Here is an 18,560-nt window from a genome sequence, read left to right on the forward strand (position 1 = left end):
TTGCCTGATGGAGCTTTAAACAGACTTCAAACTACTCGTTGACCGTTTGGTGTCACCTGCTGCAAATTTCATCTAAATTGTATTGAATTGAAATGGCGATACAGTGTTTCACCACTGTTGTCGTCTTTGTGAAAGCTGATTATTGATCTGGTAATGTGAAGATTATCTCAAACTCTTTTTTTTCTTCACCCTATCCAGCCTCTGTTTCATTTTTTATTTTTCTCTCTTTCTCTTGGTCTCTTTCTGCAGAAGCCTATGGGATGCTTAAAAAAGCTGATAAAAAGGGTGTGAAATTAACCCCCGCCCCTTATGACCACCTAATCCGCGCGCTTTTGGCTGAGGGAGCCATTGAGGATGCCATGGTAGTCAAGGACATGTAAGTGCCTTAACATCTTATTCTGCAACAACAACGTATGACGTGTTTTGGTAAAACCTTGCAAAACAGAAAAAACACTACTACTTATCTCAAGTTATGATTACAGGCATAAACAGTATATGTAAGTAGGTTTGAACAATTTCAACCAGAGTATCTGGTTTGGGTCCCTGGGGAAACGTGGGCAATTTCTTTCCGTTTATTTGCTCTGACTTCTAACAGGCTGTTCATTTTTATCAAATTTTAGCAAGACTAGTCCCATTTTGTTCTGAGATCTCATTTGCAATAACAACCTATCTGTATCAGTTGTTCCTTACAAATGATTAACAGCATCTGAATACCATCATGAATCAGAACTGTTAATATATATCAGCATATTGTGAAATACTCACCTTTAGGGCAGACAGACCGCACAGTAGTATATCTTGACATCTAAACTTAAAAAAAAAAAAAAAAACTTGACAAATTCAACATTTAGTGTGGTCAATGCTCTGCCACCTTCCCTGTCTCCTCAGTCTGTGGCACAAGGTCACCTCAGGCTAAAAATACGTCTCCTCACTAGACATGAGGATTATAAACTGATTGTGTGCTAACACACTCCAGCCCTGCTGGATATGAACAGTGGTTCTTACTAAGCCCGAGGATATACACACTCAGATGTGCAGATTAATTTGGGATTTCTGGGAAGTGGGTGACTTTTCTGCAAAAACATCAATCTTCTTCCAATTAGTAATGTATCATGTGTTGTTGTGTTATGGGGCCATATCAGGGCTTGAGCCTGGAGACAAAGGGATGGACAGACAGAGGTATTAAAGATCTGGCTTAAGTCCACTGTTGATCTTCTCTGCTCTCTTTGTGTTTTTAGGTAATCTCCTCCTTTTCCTTTTTCTTTAGCTCCTTTTGTTCCCTTCATTATATCAATTTCTTTCTGCAGAGGAAAAACACGGTAACAGAGAGTTAAAAAAATAATATAAGGACGTAATACACTGAAAGAAGAGATGCAGTTACTAATTTGTAGGGAAAGAAACAACGTCTCTCGACATGGTTCGCTCTCTTATGTTAAGAGAAATTATCATATCAATTTTAGATCAGTGTTTCAACACACGCAAGGCCCATCTCCAGTCTCTGTTTGAATTGGTTTATGGCATCCCTGCCTGGATAAAAGCCTATTTTATCTGCACTCTAAATGAAAAGTGAAATGAGCTGAGAGGAAAGTCGGGGGAAAGATGGAAATAGGGAGGAAAGAAAGGAGATAAAAAGAGCTAAATAGGAAAGGAGGAGTGGACGAAGGGAGGAGGGCTAGATTTAATCACGTATGAGGTTAATGAAGATGCTATAGGCATTAATTCTCAATGTGTGTGGATGTGTGTGTTTGTTTTTGGGTAATCTGTACAGAATTGAGCAGCGGGGTGCTTATGGTGAGATTAAGGGATTGGGAGAGAGTGATGATGATGATGAGAGAGAGAGGAAGATGTTTGATGGATTCCTTGGCCAAAGCACAATACCTCTAGAAGGAGAAGGCGAGGGACAGCAGCATTGAGAGAGTTTTTGTCTATGTGTGTGTGTGTGTGTGTGTCTGTGTCTGTCTGTTGGGAAAAGGTGAGTGAGAGACAACCTCTAGAGATTTTCTCCCACCCGATAAGAATAATTCAGACCCCGCACCCCCACCGCTCGGTCTCCGCGGCAATTCGTCAGCGACCCTGTTACCATTCCAATCTCCGCCGTGACCCTGTCACAGCGGCTGCCGGATGCTGCTTGGCCTGGTGTCGCCGTGGTGATAAGGATTGCCGGCCTGATGCTCAATTGAGCGGACGGATTAATCTGGTTGCAGGGCTATAATAATAAATAAAAAAAATAAAAAAAAAGACGAGAGGCAAGCTTGATTGAGGTTTTAGTGGCAAAGAAATGAAAAGGAGGAGGGCTGAAAGGGACAGCAAATGGACGAGCAGACGGAGCAAGGGAGGGAAAATCAGGAAGAAGTGACAAGGAGCGGGAGCAGCTCCCAGACGCCTCACCCTCCCACATAATACCACACACATATACAAACACACATGGGAGGGAGCTCAGCAGGAGGGCACATCATCATATACGGTAACATCAATCAGCTGTTTGATGTCCGTATTATTTTCAGGGTCAGAGCAGGCGCTTTACAAGAGGCTCAGACTTCCTGTCAGTCACATTTGTTCTCATTGTCTCGTCTGTCTACTGTCTTTCAGCTCATGTGTTTATCCACTCTGTATCTGTGGCGTCTAATGCTTTTCTAAATGTGATGCCGTATAATGGACAAGCACAGAACTTGACGACTAAGATAACACACAGCTATTGAACCAGTCATCGCAGATTATAAAGATTTGCTTTTAATGGTACAGTATCAGCTTAAAAATTGGAAATAATGGATTCTCTAATCGCTGTGTACAGTCGACCGTGGTAAGAAGTTACATGTTGCACCCATCACTCAGATATGGATAAAATCTTCTATCATGTAGACGTAATCTTATATCAGGGTATCAAAATATAAATAAATACATTTTTCGAATTTCATAGAAATGGCCTATCCCATATGGGATTACATGATACACAATAATACCTCATATAAATAAAGTATCCTGCATACTAAGTTATGCAAAGATAAAAAAGTAAAACATCTTTTAGACAAAAACAGAATACAGACATTCAATGCAGAGGCTTGTGTAAACTACAGCACTATCTTTCTTATTATCCATGCATTGCCTCGATAATCTGACAATCACATGGTACATTTTCTGGAAACTCAGTCCTAAAAATATTCAAATTAAAAATAACTAGATAGGAATGTCTGTTTTGACTTAATGTAGTGAATTAAATACCTGACTAATATCACGACATCGATGCAAAAATCCTTTAAATCCAGCTAAAATAATCTGCAACACTGTCCACAATGGCCAAAGACACCCACATATATATAACTGATAGCAACCTCGTTATATGCAGTATGGCATAATTGCTGACAAATTTCTATCCTCTTCTTGGTATGTATCACCGTATTGGCCACTGCTACCCTTTAGCCATTATTCTGTAGTTTCCTTTTGTCCTTAGGAGTACAAACTGTGATTAAAAAGAATCAAGAGATCAAACAAAAATTGAAAAAGAAAGTTATTTTCAACACGTTCACACAAAGAAGCTTGTTGCTGAAAGGTGTTAACAAACCAATAAAAATGCCTTGTCTCTGTCCCTCTCAGTGCTGTGTCTCGTGTGCCAGGCTTCCAGCTGAGTAATATTGCCACCAGTTTGCTCATCATCACACACAGCAAGAAGGGCCAGGCCAAAGGTAAGAAACAGACACGGACGGCAAACACACGTGTACGCCCACTTCATACACACAAACTCACTTCTTGCCCCCCTCCACAGATGCTCTTGAGAAACTGAAGTCTATGCTGCAGGCGGACCACGTGCCCTCGCAGCTTGCCATCACCAGACTGGTGCAGGCCCTGGGTAACCATGGCGACGTGGCGGGCATCCAGGAAGTGGAATCACTAATGAAGGGCCTCGGCACAAGCCTCAACCTGTCCAGCATGGTGTTTGTCAACAACAAGGCCCTGGCACACATCAAAAAGTAAAACTGCTAAACTTACTTGTGGCGATTTAGAAATGGTTTTATTTTTAGCCTAGGGGGCACTTACTGCGTAAGATTTGAAGATTTCTGAGTGTGCTGACTCCAGGCTTGTCTTATTTTCCTACAAAGAAAAACTTAAAATATTAAGGTCATTTGGAAGATTCAGACTCAGGATTTTGGTTATGCGTGAGGCACATTTAGGCATACGCAGCTTTTCAGACATTTCGACAAAGTTGTCGTCATATCTCCTCCATCTTTAATCCCACAGATAAACACCAACCACATATAGTCAAAAGGAATAGATGACAGAAGAACAAATCACTGTAGATGAGCAAGGCTACATTTTGCAATTTGAGTTTATGACACAATTTACAGTCCAGTGATAGGTCTTATGTTTTATTTCCGTATCTCTGATAGTATTAATGTTAGGCACACAGAGATACACAGTTTAATGCAGTACCAGCAGCAGAGTGTGACAAGACCCAGCCTGACACACTCTTAAAGTAAAAGCTTACAGGGCGAGTTGGGCGTCAAGTATAAATCGGAAACACAGGCGTAATAGGATTATTCATGGGTTCCTTTTAATGTCATGAAATCACCCATCTTCCACTGCAGCTCCATCGCCTCTCAAACAACACTGAGCAAAATCTAAAACACATTGTGCATCAAACTTTCATCGCGCTACTTGCGGCATTAGCGCTGTCCCCCAGCTCGGGCAGCAGCGTCCCCATGCCAACTCGGAAGGACAGCAGGAAGTGAAGAATAGCAGGGCGGTCTCACGCCCGATTGGCCATCGCAGCGCGGGCCTGTCAGCTTGAACCCTGACCTGGGGGAGCTGGGCTCTGAGCGGCTCTGACACGTGCGTCCCCGCTGTATCTGAGTCAAGCTGACTGGTTAAGAGCCGGGGCGGAAAAGCAGGCAGGCCCGGAAAGCGGAGCACCACATTTAGAGGGGCCCCCCGCTGAATTATTCAGACGGTCCCAGTCGCAACAATCAGCGTAGATATGTTTCCCCACCTCCAGACGCTCACACATGTACATACACAGAGACGCACACGCACCCTGTGTGTTAAATATTCATTACGACTGGTGACGGTTGGGAGGGAGCAGGGAGCGTGAAGTGTTAGAAGCGAGGTCGGGTTGCCAGAATGAGTTGTCTTAGATTTGTAGTGCTTTGGTGTGCAGGCTTTGTTTGCTTGTGGCAACCTCAGCAGAAAAACACTTCACAGCATGAGTGTGTATGAGTGAGCATCACTTGAAGAATGAGTTGGTCTGCACTCAGTGGGAGGGTGTAAAGGACAAAAAATGAAAGCTATTTCATTTTAATATTAAATTACAGGAAAAAATTGCATGTGGGAGCAGTTTTTATTGTTTATTAAACAGGCCAGTTTCGTGTAATAAATCTTATGTGTATGTTCCTCCCCAAAGTGGTCAGATCACACTTAGAAAGTTGAATCATGGTTTGACAAATTAGTGATTTTTAGTGACCCTCTTCTCTCAGGATAGGGTTTGTTTCTCATATTTTCTGTTTATCTGTTTGAAGATTAGACATGTACAGGTTTTTGGGTGCGGTTTGCATCTGCCATAACGTAACCCTTTGTTTCCCTCCCACTCATCAATTCTCACCACCTGCCACCCTCTTCAGTGGTGACTTGGAGTCAGCAGTGGAGGTGCTGGAGTCAGTCTACACCAGTCCAGACAGCACGAGCCCCAGTATGTCCTTCGTCTTCAGAAAGATCTTGGAAGATGACGATGACAAAGCCTTAGACAAGTGTAAGACACGCTCACAATGCATACATGTGAATAGAAAGTAATACAAAATATGAGACCACAAGCGAAAAGACTGGTTTCAAATAGATGAGCATAAGAATGATGCAAAAATTTACCAAAAAAAAGTTGACCAAGTGTGCATGTTGTGTTGCAGTGAGTGCTATGGCAGAGCGGCTAGCCAACCACTTTGCCTGCTACAGACCAGCTTCAGACCTCTTCCTCCAGCTGCTGGATATGGACAAATTCGAGGACGCCAAGTTCATGCTGGCTGTGAGTATGTGTGTGTGTGTGTGTGTGTGAGAGAGTGTGAGTGTGTGTGTGAGAGTGTGAGTGTGTGTGTGAGAGTGTGAGTGTGTGTGTGAGAGAGTGAGAGTGTGTGTGAGTGTGCGCGCACAAAAGCTGTTAGTCTGAGAGCCAAGACATTTATGTGTGAAGTATCACTGCTGTATTTTTGGCTGAATGTCATCCAAAGATATGTAAAGGGAATTCAAATTCTGTGTTTTATATTCTTGTTTTTGTTTCTTTTTGTGTCCATGTGGTTTGGGATGGGTAGTCTGAAGTATGAGCGGGTGTATAACTTTTTTAGATGTGTTTAGATTTGGTCCGCAGAGACTTCTCTTCATCACTATTTGAACAAGAATAATGGTTTTCTCATCACACATGCAGTCATTTCTCTTCCTTGTGTCTTTGTGTGAAGAGGAGAGGAGATTACGGTGCTGTAAAAGAATCTGAATATCTTAAAGGGAAACCAAAGGTTGCCTTTGAGTGAATCTGTATATTTACCACAAAAAAAAGCTAAAAATGAACTCTATCCACCAAATACGTCTATCTGCTATAGCGTAATTCTCAGTTTCAGATGGCCAAGGGCAGGTACTACTCATGAATTGCTGTTTCTTCTTGATTCTGCAAACCATGAGGAAAGCTTGTGAAATGGTGATTATGGTTTTTTTTTTTTTTTCATTTAACTTTTTGTGACCACTTTAAATAAATTTTGAATCATCTGGAGCATTTTTGTCTCCATTTGAGTGTCTCGCACTTGGCTACATTTTAAATTATTCTGTCAAACTAATCTGCAAAAAAAAAAAAAAAAAGTAAAAAAAAACCACCAAGGGACCTGGTGATGAATTTAGTCCATCACAGCTCCCCGATGCATTTGTCCAGTTGTCAGACCCTTGTGATGGAGGAGACGTTCTTCCGCCACAATCGTTAACTTATTTATCCAGCCTCACATTTATGTCAGGAAATGCTCGCCCAAATAACGCCACCGAGTCGGGCGGTCTGAAATTGGCCTCCCGCTGCTTCACTTATTTAACTCGGTTCATACATTACAGCTCAATGACTTTGTATTGAGCCGGGGGACATGAAAATGTAGAAGCTGGATGGGAGAGGGACAGGGGGAAGGATGGAGAGGACAGGGTAACAAAAGAGATGAAGGAATTCTAAGAGAAAGACAGAAGACATTACTCTCCAACTGTTCCTTCCTCCTCTCTAACGGTGATTATTTCTCTCTCACTTGCTGAGCCATTATCCCTCTCAGTCATTCAGTTGCATGTGTGACTAGAGAGCACACTAATGAACACAGATATATTACTTATCGCCCTCACTTTCGACACTTCATCACTATTTAAACTTGAACTACAGGAATCTGAATTTTTCAGGTCATATTATGTTCCCGTCACACAATCTTAGCTGCTCCCATCTCACAGTGCTCTACAATGTGTGGGTTTGCACATATTAAATTGATATAACGTTTTCATAAATCATCATTTTTCAAAAATAGTGTTATCAAGTACATTTTGAACAAGCAAACAAAGGGCTTCTAATACAACCAAAACTGAGCAGTTACTAGAGTAAAAATGCACCCAAAGGAGGTTAAATGTACAGTATTATATTCAGAAATATTATTGTAATATACAGTAAAACAAGAAGTGTGTTTCCAAATTGTAGTAATTCCTGAAAACAGTATGACATTAGTGTAGAAAGCAGTCGAGAAGTGGGTACCTAACCAACCCCAACCCACCGAAAATGGGCTGGCTTGGCCTTTTTATCTTAAATTTACCAGGTAGGTCAGTCACAGCGCCTCTTTTTTTCATAATAACGTTGCAGTCTCCCCTGGACCAGATCAACAGAGGGGGCACAGAGAGAAATATAAACCACCGTAGATACAATCAGACAGAGAGACGACATGTCTGCTCCTCATGTCTCCCTGACATCTTGAGTGATTATCCCTCTCAATCTTTAAACAGGGATGTCTGACTGGCATGCATGTTAATGAACAGATACATTACTTACTACTCTCATCTTCATCACTATTTAAACACAAACTATGGATTACATCATTTTTAAAGCTATAATATGTCTCTTGCTTTGATATGCATGTCGGCTCGGTTTTTCCCGTTTCTCTCTGTGAGATAGAAGGTAGAGATGTAGGAACAGTCTTCAGATTTTCTGCTATCGGGTTTAATTTAAGAGGATCTCCCTGAATCTTACTACGTACTGTACTTGAGTAGAAAATTTGAAATATCTGTTGTGATGGACATTTCTCACTATTTTAAACGATAAATGAATTGAACAAAAAAAAGTCCAGCAGATTAATACTTAATGAAAATAATCATTAATTGCACCCCTGTATAAACTAGTTAAAGATACGCTCCACCTCAGGCAGAGTTAAATGATAATCCACCGCTGCAATTCGCACACTAGGCAGTTTCAAGTGCTTTACATACATTTGAACTTTAAAATGAATAAAAGAGAAGTGTGAACATGTATACAAATGTGGAGGAAATGCTGATATAAAAACATCTAAATAAAGAAAAAATAAAACAACATTAAAAGGCATCAGACAATGACAGGGACGTAAATCTGCCTTAAAAGGTCAGTCAGTTAATCACTGGGATTATTTGTTTTACTCTCAAATCTTACTTGAATAGAAGATGATGTTTTAATCACAAACACTGAGCAGTATTTAAGTTACTCTGGAGAAGAACATCTGCCACTTCTTGTCAGTGAAAATGTTTCAGGCAGCACTCGAAATATGAGAAGCCCACTGCTAAATGATCGGGTAACAAGAAAACAAAAATCCAGGAAGAAATGTTCGTGGTGTTAGAAAACTAAAACTACAAGGACATCTCACAGCAAAGACTATTCAAAAACTTGTTCTCCCACTTGTCTTTGTCGTCAGAGTGTTAAGATTGTGAGTTTAGACTCCACTGATGCGACCCAGGTTTATCCGGTGTGCTCCTTTTTCGACCCTCATCATGGCCTGTTTTCGTCTTTCCTAGTCCCCTTCGAAGTTGCTCTTCCAGGGTCACTGGAGGGTTGTAGCCTAACTCCTCCATCCCATCATAAGTGAAGCAGGGCCAAAACTCTGAAAAGCTTTTAAGTAGGCGAGCAGACAATAATGGTGACGAGGCTATCAGGAGAGAAGGAGGTGAGGCCGGTGGGGAGCGAGCGGAGAACGAGAGGGACGAAGTTAGTCATTAAGAAGTGAAACAGTGACAGAGCGAAGCAGTGAGGCAGGTGCTTTCTGAGCTCGTCTACTACTGCTTACGTGCATGTGTGAGGAAAAGGAGAAAGCATTCCCCGGGCATCCAGAGCTTTTAGGCAGTGTGTGTGAGGAGCAAGGGAGACAGTAGGCCCAGCCCATAGCGGTGTCGCCTTTGGGAGTGGTTGGTGTAGTGAAGGAGAAAGAAAAAGAGAGCGAGCGAAGGCACGGAGCAAAATTGAGCGAAGTGGCATAGTGTTGTTCTAATTGCCTGATTGTGCTAAAGCCATCCTGCCACTTAGTGACTCTGAAAGAAGGCAGCTTGCTCCGTGTGTGTGTGTGTGTGTGTGTCTGTGTGTGTGTGTTTCCTGTTAAAAGCCTTACAGGCCACTCGCTTTTTAATTCTGTACGAGGTGGAGAAGGAGTGAAACACGTTAGTTCACGACTGGCTAGTAATGGGACCTCATTGCTGCTCAGCCAGGAGAACACGCACACTCAGTCAGAGCTCAGGAACATTAATGCATCTCTTTTATACACACACACACACACACACACACACCCTTAAAACACACACACACAGTGTATTGTGTGTATGCTCGCACGTATTTCTAAATTCTTGTCATATTTGATTTTATATTGTATTATTAAGGTCTAGTGGACTGAAATTGATTTGTTTTTTGTTTTTTTAATCATCAGATTTAAAAGATTCTGACAGAGTCAGAATCTGTTGCAATTTTACCTACAAAGCAGCCCTTACAGTTGTAAAAATGTCTCACTGCTGCGAGGAATGAATGCAAAAAGGATGTTTCTGCATCTCAAACTCCACATTACTTTCCACCATTCGGTGTTTCCTCATGCTGATACATGGGTCGATATTAGCTTATCACACATAAGTCTTATCAGTGTATACGTCGGTCAGTGAGTGACAAGGAGTTGTTGCAGAGAAATGCCAGTAATTTTTTTGTGGCGAGGTATAGAAGGAGCGCCAACTTAACACAATTTTTCCACCAGAGAGCACAGACAAGTTCATTTTTTTAACTGTAAATGTCCTGTCAAATACATCGTCTCATGACAAAAAAAGCTTTAAATGTATGTTTATGTAGTATGAACATCGGCTAATTTTATTGTTCGGATAGCTCCCGCAAAAGTCCGCTACTGGTCAGGATATAGTTAGCTCAGCAGTCTGTTTAGTTTCATGTGGAATAGTGATCACAGGATCATGCATGTCTTTTTTTTCTCTTTCTCCCTCTCTCGCTTGTTCACTTTCGTCTCGTTTACGTCCCGTCTTCCACTAAGTGATTTAAGTCTTAAAGCACAGGTACAGGTGACAGTGGTGCAAAGAACAACTTAGGCTGCCCTTATATTTCCATTGAGTGATGGCCTTGGCCCTCAGCGTGACTAATTGATGATAGTTATGCTTTCTGATGTGACCAGTGGTGTACATTTAAACTCATAGTTGTTATTAAATCCATAATCGACCTTTAACCTTAGTGTGGGTGTTCGTGTGTTTGAATGTGTGTGACTTCTGAAAAAGGAACAAAAAAATGCACTGCCCTCCCCCCTCCCCTCATGTTATCCCTGACGTGTTTCTTTTGTCCCTTTTGTCTCGCCGTAGCGCTGTAACGCCTTGGCTGAACAGAAGGAGGTGCTGTTGTCCTACTTGTCTCGAAAGGCTCAGACTCCTGGACAGGTAAAATCACGATTTAGGTTTAATCTCTTTTACATCTGCAATTATAAAGAATTTGTGTATATATATGTGTGTGTAATATATTTATTTATTTTTTTTTTTACAATTTTTTCCTGTCAGTAATAATAACGTAGAATGGGCCAAATTTATTGCTGAGGTCTGGGAATACCACATCATCACCAAAAAGACGACATTGTAGTGATGTTGCCATGTTCATAGGTTCGAACAATTGCTTTTGTGAGTACATTGTAATAAATTATAGAAGTGATGGCCAGAACCGCAAAAATAAGACCCAGTAGATTTACTCTGCATATTTCAAGTTCCTTTTGTAAATTCCATAAACTAAATTCCTATGAAACTGCAAAGGTCACTTCAGCATCAGCGCATGGGAACAAAACTTTCTACCGATATTGTATTTTCAGACATTTGAATGTTTAAAATGGTGACAAAACCACGCGCACACACAAACACACACACGTACAAACACAGATATTATTCTCGTATGTGAATAAATGTTTGTGTGTGCAGATGGGCAGGATCAAGGCCCTGCTGAGCCTGATTCCAGACTTCACCGAGAAGCAGGTGCTGTACCCGTACCTGCTGAAATGTCATGGTAAGACAGACAGACAGACACACACACACACACACACACACACACACACACACACACACACACACACACACACACACACACACACAATCTTGCACACTTACACGAGGCCTGGTTGGGTCTTGTGGAGCAGCTAGCAGAGCAGCGGGCGACTCACTGGCGTGTGGCTAAGTCAACATTAGCAGACACATTAACAATGCATCAGGTCAAGACATGTGCCTGTGTCTGCGTGCGTGCGTGCGTGCATGTGTGTGTGTAAGCAGGCAGACATTCGAGGGTGAGAAGAACACATGTCCTCTAATGAGTTAACTGTCCTGGCTAGCCTAGCGTGCTAATCGCAACACGGTGCACCACTCAGCGTTTCTTTTTGTCCTTTTTTTTTTTCCTCTTCTTGACCTCTCCACCTTTTTACTCCTATCTGTCTTTTGTCTTCCCCTTCTTGCTTTTACCTACCCCCCCTCCCGACTTTGTTTCACCCTCTCGCCCTCCCATCTCTCCTCTTTCGTACCTTGTCACACCAGAGATGGAGCAGACATGACTATTTAATCAGCATTAGCTTGCTGGCCGGTCAAGGCAGCCATAGGGGACACAATTAGTGTTGCTCTGCTCGCCTCTGTTCTCTGCCCCGTTTATGTTCTTTTTCTTTTTTCTCTTTGAGGGGTTTTCTTTTCTCGTCTCTTTAACTTGCACTTTTCTTTTTTTTGACAGTAGTGACCTTACTTCCCACTTTTGTCTCTTTGACACGCACAACTGCACACATTCATGCTGTTTCAGGTTTACAGATGATTACTCTCACATCAACGTAACATCGTTTCAGATACGTCTACCTGAAGAGGGAGATAATATACAGAAAGTTACTGATTTCAGCTTTGTAATTTTGTAATTATTTGATTTTTAAATGTGTATAAAAGATTATTTTATTCTCCTGGTGTGTTATCTTTAGAATAGTTCTTTCAAAGTGAGGCCAAGTGCCACTGAATTTTTGCCTTTTTTTTTTTTTTCACTCCCCTGTTCAATCATTACTCCACACCTGGAGGAAAACAAAGTAGTCTACACATTTACAGAGCTTCTTTTTTTTCCACCTGCTGCTTTTTCAAGTAATGCATTATCATGGCAAAAGCATGGGTACATCAGGTCTTGAGTTGATGACAGACCAAGGTGGAAAATAACACATCATCCCACTACTGCTAAATGTGGTATATCCTTTTTTTCTCCTACAGACAGTCATTTTTTTTTCCAAATGTCTACTTTCAAATAAGAGTTTGAAATATCTAATTTTTTGTCTCATTTGCTGACTTTTTCTCTCTCTCCCCCTCTCATCCGGCAGTTCTGGATAAGGACTTACCGTCAGCCAAGGCTCTGCAGGAGCAGATGCAGGAGGAGGGGATGGTCGTAGATGAGCTCTCACTCAAGCGGCTGGCTGCGCTTTACCGCGATGCAGGAGAGACGGTGCCCTTCCCTGAGCCCCCTGTGAGTCTCCCACACACACACACACACACACACACACAAAGTTGATGCTGTACCCAATCACTCAGTTGCACATGTGATTGAGACCAGCGTTGAGCCCAGGATCTTTGTTCAAACGTATCTGAATGTGCTCTCTTTGGGAAATGTTAAGTAAGCACTTCTACAGACTTAGACACAGTCCATGCAGTCAAAAAATAGCATTAGATAACTTGCTCTCCTGTCACTCAGTAACAACTTGATGTGCCCGGGAGCAACACACATTTAAAAACTTGTAGAAAGCTGATTGCACTGAGCAACTTGCATGTCTGAGTTGAGTTATCAGCCGACACTGGGTAAAATGAAAGTTTTTCCTACAAACAATTATTTGGGACTCATATGAGCATTTGGAGTGCAGACAAATGAACCACATTACATTCTGAATGAAATTGAAATTAGGGTTGCAACTAGCAGTTATTTTCATTATCAATTTAATCCTCAGCTTATTTTCTTGCTTAATCGTTTGGTCAGTAAAGTGCCAGAAAAATATCTCTCACAGTTTCTTTAAGTCCAAGGCGATGCTATTAAATTGCCTGTTTTGTGTGAACAACTGTCAAAAATATAAAAAAAAATATATTGAATTTACTGTCATATCAAACTAAGGAAAGTGGCAAGTCCTCACAAATGACAGGTTGGAAGTGGGTAATGTTTGGGAATTTGATTTCTTAAACGATGAATCAGTTATGAAAGTTGCCCATTATTTTTCTGTCAATCGACTAAGTCTGTGATTATGGCCTGTGACCCCTTAAAATGAAGCAATGTCTACTTGGGACCCCTCATCAACAGTTAAGTTCACTTACTGTGAACATGAAATGTCAGCAGTTCAACTAAAGAGTGATTTTTGCTTCTCAGATTTCTTTATTTGGAGGATTTTCAGAGGCCTAAAGAGAACTCTGAAAGTCCGATTAACAGAAAAAAAAACCCAACAACTTTGTGTTACTTTAATCTGCCCGTGACCCCTCAAACTTGCCCTGGGACCCATGTGGGGTTCCTGACCCCCATGTTGGGAACCACTGAACTAATTGAATCTAGTTGAAATCAATACCATGATGATATTCAGATATGTGCAGTATTGAGAAATGTCACAATGTGGCAAATGTGCTGAGGTTCAGTGCCGTGATCTGTGCCTCCACTGTCAGCAATTAAATCAGAAAAAAAAACCTCTTCACTCCCTTAAAAACCTGAATAACTTTACATTTGTTTAACTACAGTGTGTTTTGAATGAATAATTCACACCTCAGGATTTTGTAAAATGGTGACGCATCATGATAATGTTATAGTAGCACACAGTGGATTACACACACACACACACACACACACACACACACACACACACACCTATCCATACTGACCCAACCATGCAGACGTGAGCAGCAGATTATGAATAGATCTGTGTACAAATACGAACACACTCAGCTCACAGCTCCTAACCACGGCTGGCACTTGTCTGGCTGGTGTCCTGATGCGTGCCACTGTGTGTGTGCTGTGCGCCGTGTGCGCAACGGTAATGCGAAGGAGCAGTCTGCCGTCTCAGGACAGTTCAGTATACACAGGCACGCAGGTAGCCTCCCGTGTTTGTTACTTTGTGTGTGTGTGTGTCAGAGATTTTGCCCCATGGTCACAGAGTACATACCGTATATTGTGTAAGCGAGATGGTGTCACTGCAATAGCCGCTCTCTTTTTCTGGCTCCAAGGGTTTTTGAGCGTTTCAGCGCATTGCACATTTTGTAAACTGATGTAGCCCTATTTTTGGCCGAGGACTCACACACTCATATAAACACACACACACACACACACACACACACACACACACACACACACACACAGACACATACATACTCAGCCCCAGCACTTTGGTGTGCTGTCCCCTCGAGGCAGGTGTACACCGAAGCCCTTCTTACCTTCCCATCCTTCACCTGCAGTGCAAAGATAGAAGGAGAAAGAGGGATGAAGGTGGAGAAGCTGCTGCATTATTCACTGAATGTCAGGATAGCTAAGTGATTGCCGGGTTTTCTGAGCAGGGGAGAGGCAGAAGAGTTGCAAGGAGAGGGAAAGGTGAAGTCATGGTATTCAGAAGTTTCTACAAACACATCTCAGGCTGAAACCCACCTCTCCTCGTTGTTCTCCCGCCTCTCTTAGGTACGAACGAAATGTACATGAGGAGGGAACAAGTCATGTACAGACAGCCTGCCTTTCCTTTTCCTGGGGGAAAAGCAGGTTTGACATAAACTGCGTAATTCCTTACTCTGAGTGAACATGGAGTTTAAATATTCCAACGAAATCAAGTGGCTGCCACAGTTTGACAAGACTTTTTTAATTTTACTGAGTATTTTGGCTGGAAACATCCAACAGCGGCCTCAGTGTCTTCATGCTGGCCGCTGTCTAGGTCACTACCTTCTGTTACACCTGACTGTGAACATCACCTGTAGCCTAGTGTTAAGTATTCTCTCATTTATCACCGGGACTGCCACGCATTCCCAGTTTGAAGCCATGAAATCAAAAGTGAACCTGAAACACATTTTTGTCTAGAATCTAGCTTCATATCTAACCATTGCTATTTGAACATCCGCCAGCAGGTCCCGAGGCAGAAGTAAGAGGTTTATTATAAAAACACAAAAATGTTCTTGCATTCTTGCATGAGACCCAATGTCGCCATTACTCGGAATAATCCCCAGAACACACCGGGAACGGTATTCATGACTATTGTTTCAGTAGAAAGTAGTTCCTGTGTTCACAGTGAGATGTGTGGGTTATCCAGAATAACAGGGACAATGTTTCTGGAAAGAAGTGCAGCTGTCAGATTTTATTTTGAATGTTTTTTGGATTGGATTGCTTTGAACATTCCTTCAGCTCCACTGTATTTCGATGGACGCTGAAATCTGTCTCGACACACATTTCAAAATCTAGACAAGTAAAACCAAATCTAGAGAGAAAATGTTTTTGTAATTGAGGTGAACTGACCTTTTAAAGGTGTCTCAAAGCCCCTCTCTCCTTTTATAGTGAACACAGCTATTTATCAGCATTAATTACTACATTAATAAGGAAACAGTACATTGTCAGGAGCTGGCATAATCTGCAGAAACCCCCACCCCCACCCCACCCCTCAGAAAAAACCCACGACAACACTTTGTCTGGATCAAAACACTGATTAATTAGCCGGGAACAGAGGCAGAGAGCGAAAGTGTGTGTTCGGGGAGTGTGCTACAAATCCCTTATTTGTGTATTAATGGGGATTTAAAGATGAAACGAGACAACCTGCTTGGAGAGTGGAGACTATTTAGACAGACCCAGGAGGGCTTCCATTTGGAAAGAGGCAGCACAGAAACACACACACCTTCCAGCCTCACTGCGAGGCAGGTGAGCACTGGCGCTGTTTGTTTGGAATATATTTGATGCTAAGTTGTTTCTCTTTGTTTCCATTTCCAGGAGTCCTTTAAGTTTTATGCAGACAAGCTGAGAGAGAGAGCTGACAAAGCCCAGATGACAGCAGAGGAATAAAGACTCCTCCTCTCCTTTCACCTCCATCCAAATCCCACTGTTTTCTTCCTTCGTCGCTCTCTTTTTTTTTTTTTATATATATACATACAAGTTGTTTGAGCCGAAATATTGAGTATTATGTGTTGTGACTGTTGGTTGTTGAAAACTGTCTGCTGCGATATTGATATTGTTGACCATGACAATGATGATTTTGAGAATGTACAGAAGTATTTATGCTAATAAATGAAGTTAGGAATCCAGATTCTGTGCCCGGGTCTTTGTGTGGTTTAAATGGTGTGAATTCAGTGGTACAATTAACCCTTCGTCAGGGCAGCAGGTAAAACACAGGTGTAAGTGATATCATCAGCAATGGCTCAGTTAATTACACTTGTGCCTCTCCTGCTTTGACTCAACCCAATTGCAGTGTCCCAGTTCCACACTACACTCAAACTGTTTACAGCACATACTGCACTGTATACCAGTCTTTATAGTGTACTGTTGGTGCAGTTAGTAGACAAGAAATCAATTTTTTTGTTTGTTTGTTTCCTGAGTTGTTACTGGAATTGAATTATCATTACAGTTACTCTACAGATTAAAACTGTACACACATATCTATGACTCTTGACGAAATGTAGTCAGCAACAACATTAAAATGCTGTTCACGTGTTAATAGCAATCAATTACTATTATTATATGTAGTAAAATAACTCTGACGGGAGCCATTCTTCTGCATAATGAGTACATTTACTTTTGATACTTGAAGTAAAATTTATTAATAAATCTTTTGCATTATTATTTCAGTAAGATTTTAAATGCAAGACTTAAACTTGTCATGGAGTATTTTCACATTGTGGCGTTGGTACTTTTACTGATCTGAATACGTGTGCCACCGCTCCTTTGCGCATTGTGTTGTGGGAGAACAATCTACGACAAAAGCCCCTTCAAAAATTAAGCTCTTGTTTTTTCTCATGCCTGCTTACTTTTTACAGTATACTTGAGTTGTTTTCCCAGTGTGAATACACTACATACTCAAAACCTGCTTAGAATCAGTATATGTTGTATGGATTTAGGACACAGCTTATGTCAGATTTGGAAAAAGGTCCATATCAAGTGGAAATGCCTTCCTTTTCTCAAGAACTGATGTAGTATATCCTCTTACACAATGGAATTGTAGATTTAAAAACATCCTTACCTTCTACTTTTGATTAGGGTTTAAACTAGCTGTGTTCTAAAAGCGTCTGCACATGTTTGTTTTAATATAAAATGTTACCATAGAGGACAGATGCAAAGGAAAACCGGCATCAATTTACATTTTGTACTGATTTTCGTATCTAACCCTAACCCAGCCCCTTCTCTCTTCCGTCCCTTTACCTGGCCCTTCAGCCCTCTTCTGCTTGGTATCTACTCTACAGTACCAGCCTCAGATATTCCTGTTTCGTGTAACACAAGCTGCTCTTGACCCCGACTGAGGCAGGCCTTAGATAACACACACTGGTTGTTTCCCAAAAAGATTTGGATTAGCTGACGTCAGAGAGTCCAAGCGGGCAGCGGAGCTCATTTTAAGAAGCAGGAGAAGTAACATGGTCATCAGGAACTTATGTTATGAACCAGGGACATAGAACCCACAGTTTTTGCCTTTCGTAATGTTTTTTGTGTTAAGAAAAATTAGTACAGTTGACATGGATGCGTAAGATTCCATTGATAATTATGGACTGCCCCCAGAAGAGCAGAGTACAGCTGTGTTCATGCTCTTTGAAAAAAAGTGATTTTTTTTGCATAAACATCAGGGAACATGAGTTTTACAATAGGAACTCTTGCTTCACATTATGGTTTTACATGCACTTGATAATCCCTTTATGATTTCACATGTTAAAAATAACAAGAATGTGAAGGGTAATCGCAATATCATTAACATTCATTGTTATAAAACCGAACAGCTACAAGTGACTACCCTATGTACCAAATGTCAAGGCCAAAGGATGGTAGAGAGTATGAAGACAGAAATAAACACTCGAGAGGAGCAATTTGATTTAATACTTTACTAATTTGGACTCAAACCATGTCA

At 41.4% G+C, this 18,560-nt stretch overlaps 1 protein-coding gene across 1 annotated transcript in view; it reads left to right on the top strand.

Moving 5' to 3' along the window:
• Positions 1–16,757, top strand: part of lrpprc (leucine-rich pentatricopeptide repeat containing) — a 66,068-nt gene extending 49,311 nt beyond the window's left edge. The window contains exons 30-38 of the mRNA XM_040139390.1: positions 250–376; positions 3,592–3,680; positions 3,761–3,965; positions 5,610–5,737; positions 5,889–6,004; positions 10,834–10,908; positions 11,434–11,518; positions 12,843–12,985; positions 16,445–16,757. Coding sequence (XP_039995324.1) covers positions 250–376; positions 3,592–3,680; positions 3,761–3,965; positions 5,610–5,737; positions 5,889–6,004; positions 10,834–10,908; positions 11,434–11,518; positions 12,843–12,985; positions 16,445–16,516 — 1,040 coding nt within the window. The 3' untranslated portion in view covers positions 16,517–16,757. The remainder of the gene's footprint in view (positions 1–249; positions 377–3,591; positions 3,681–3,760; positions 3,966–5,609; positions 5,738–5,888; positions 6,005–10,833; positions 10,909–11,433; positions 11,519–12,842; positions 12,986–16,444) is intronic.
• Positions 16,758–18,560: the final 1,803 nt, after the last annotated feature.

This window comes from Xiphias gladius, chromosome 11 (assembly GCF_016859285.1).
Source record: "Xiphias gladius isolate SHS-SW01 ecotype Sanya breed wild chromosome 11, ASM1685928v1, whole genome shotgun sequence".
Lineage (NCBI taxonomy): Eukaryota > Metazoa > Chordata > Actinopteri > Istiophoriformes > Xiphiidae > Xiphias > Xiphias gladius.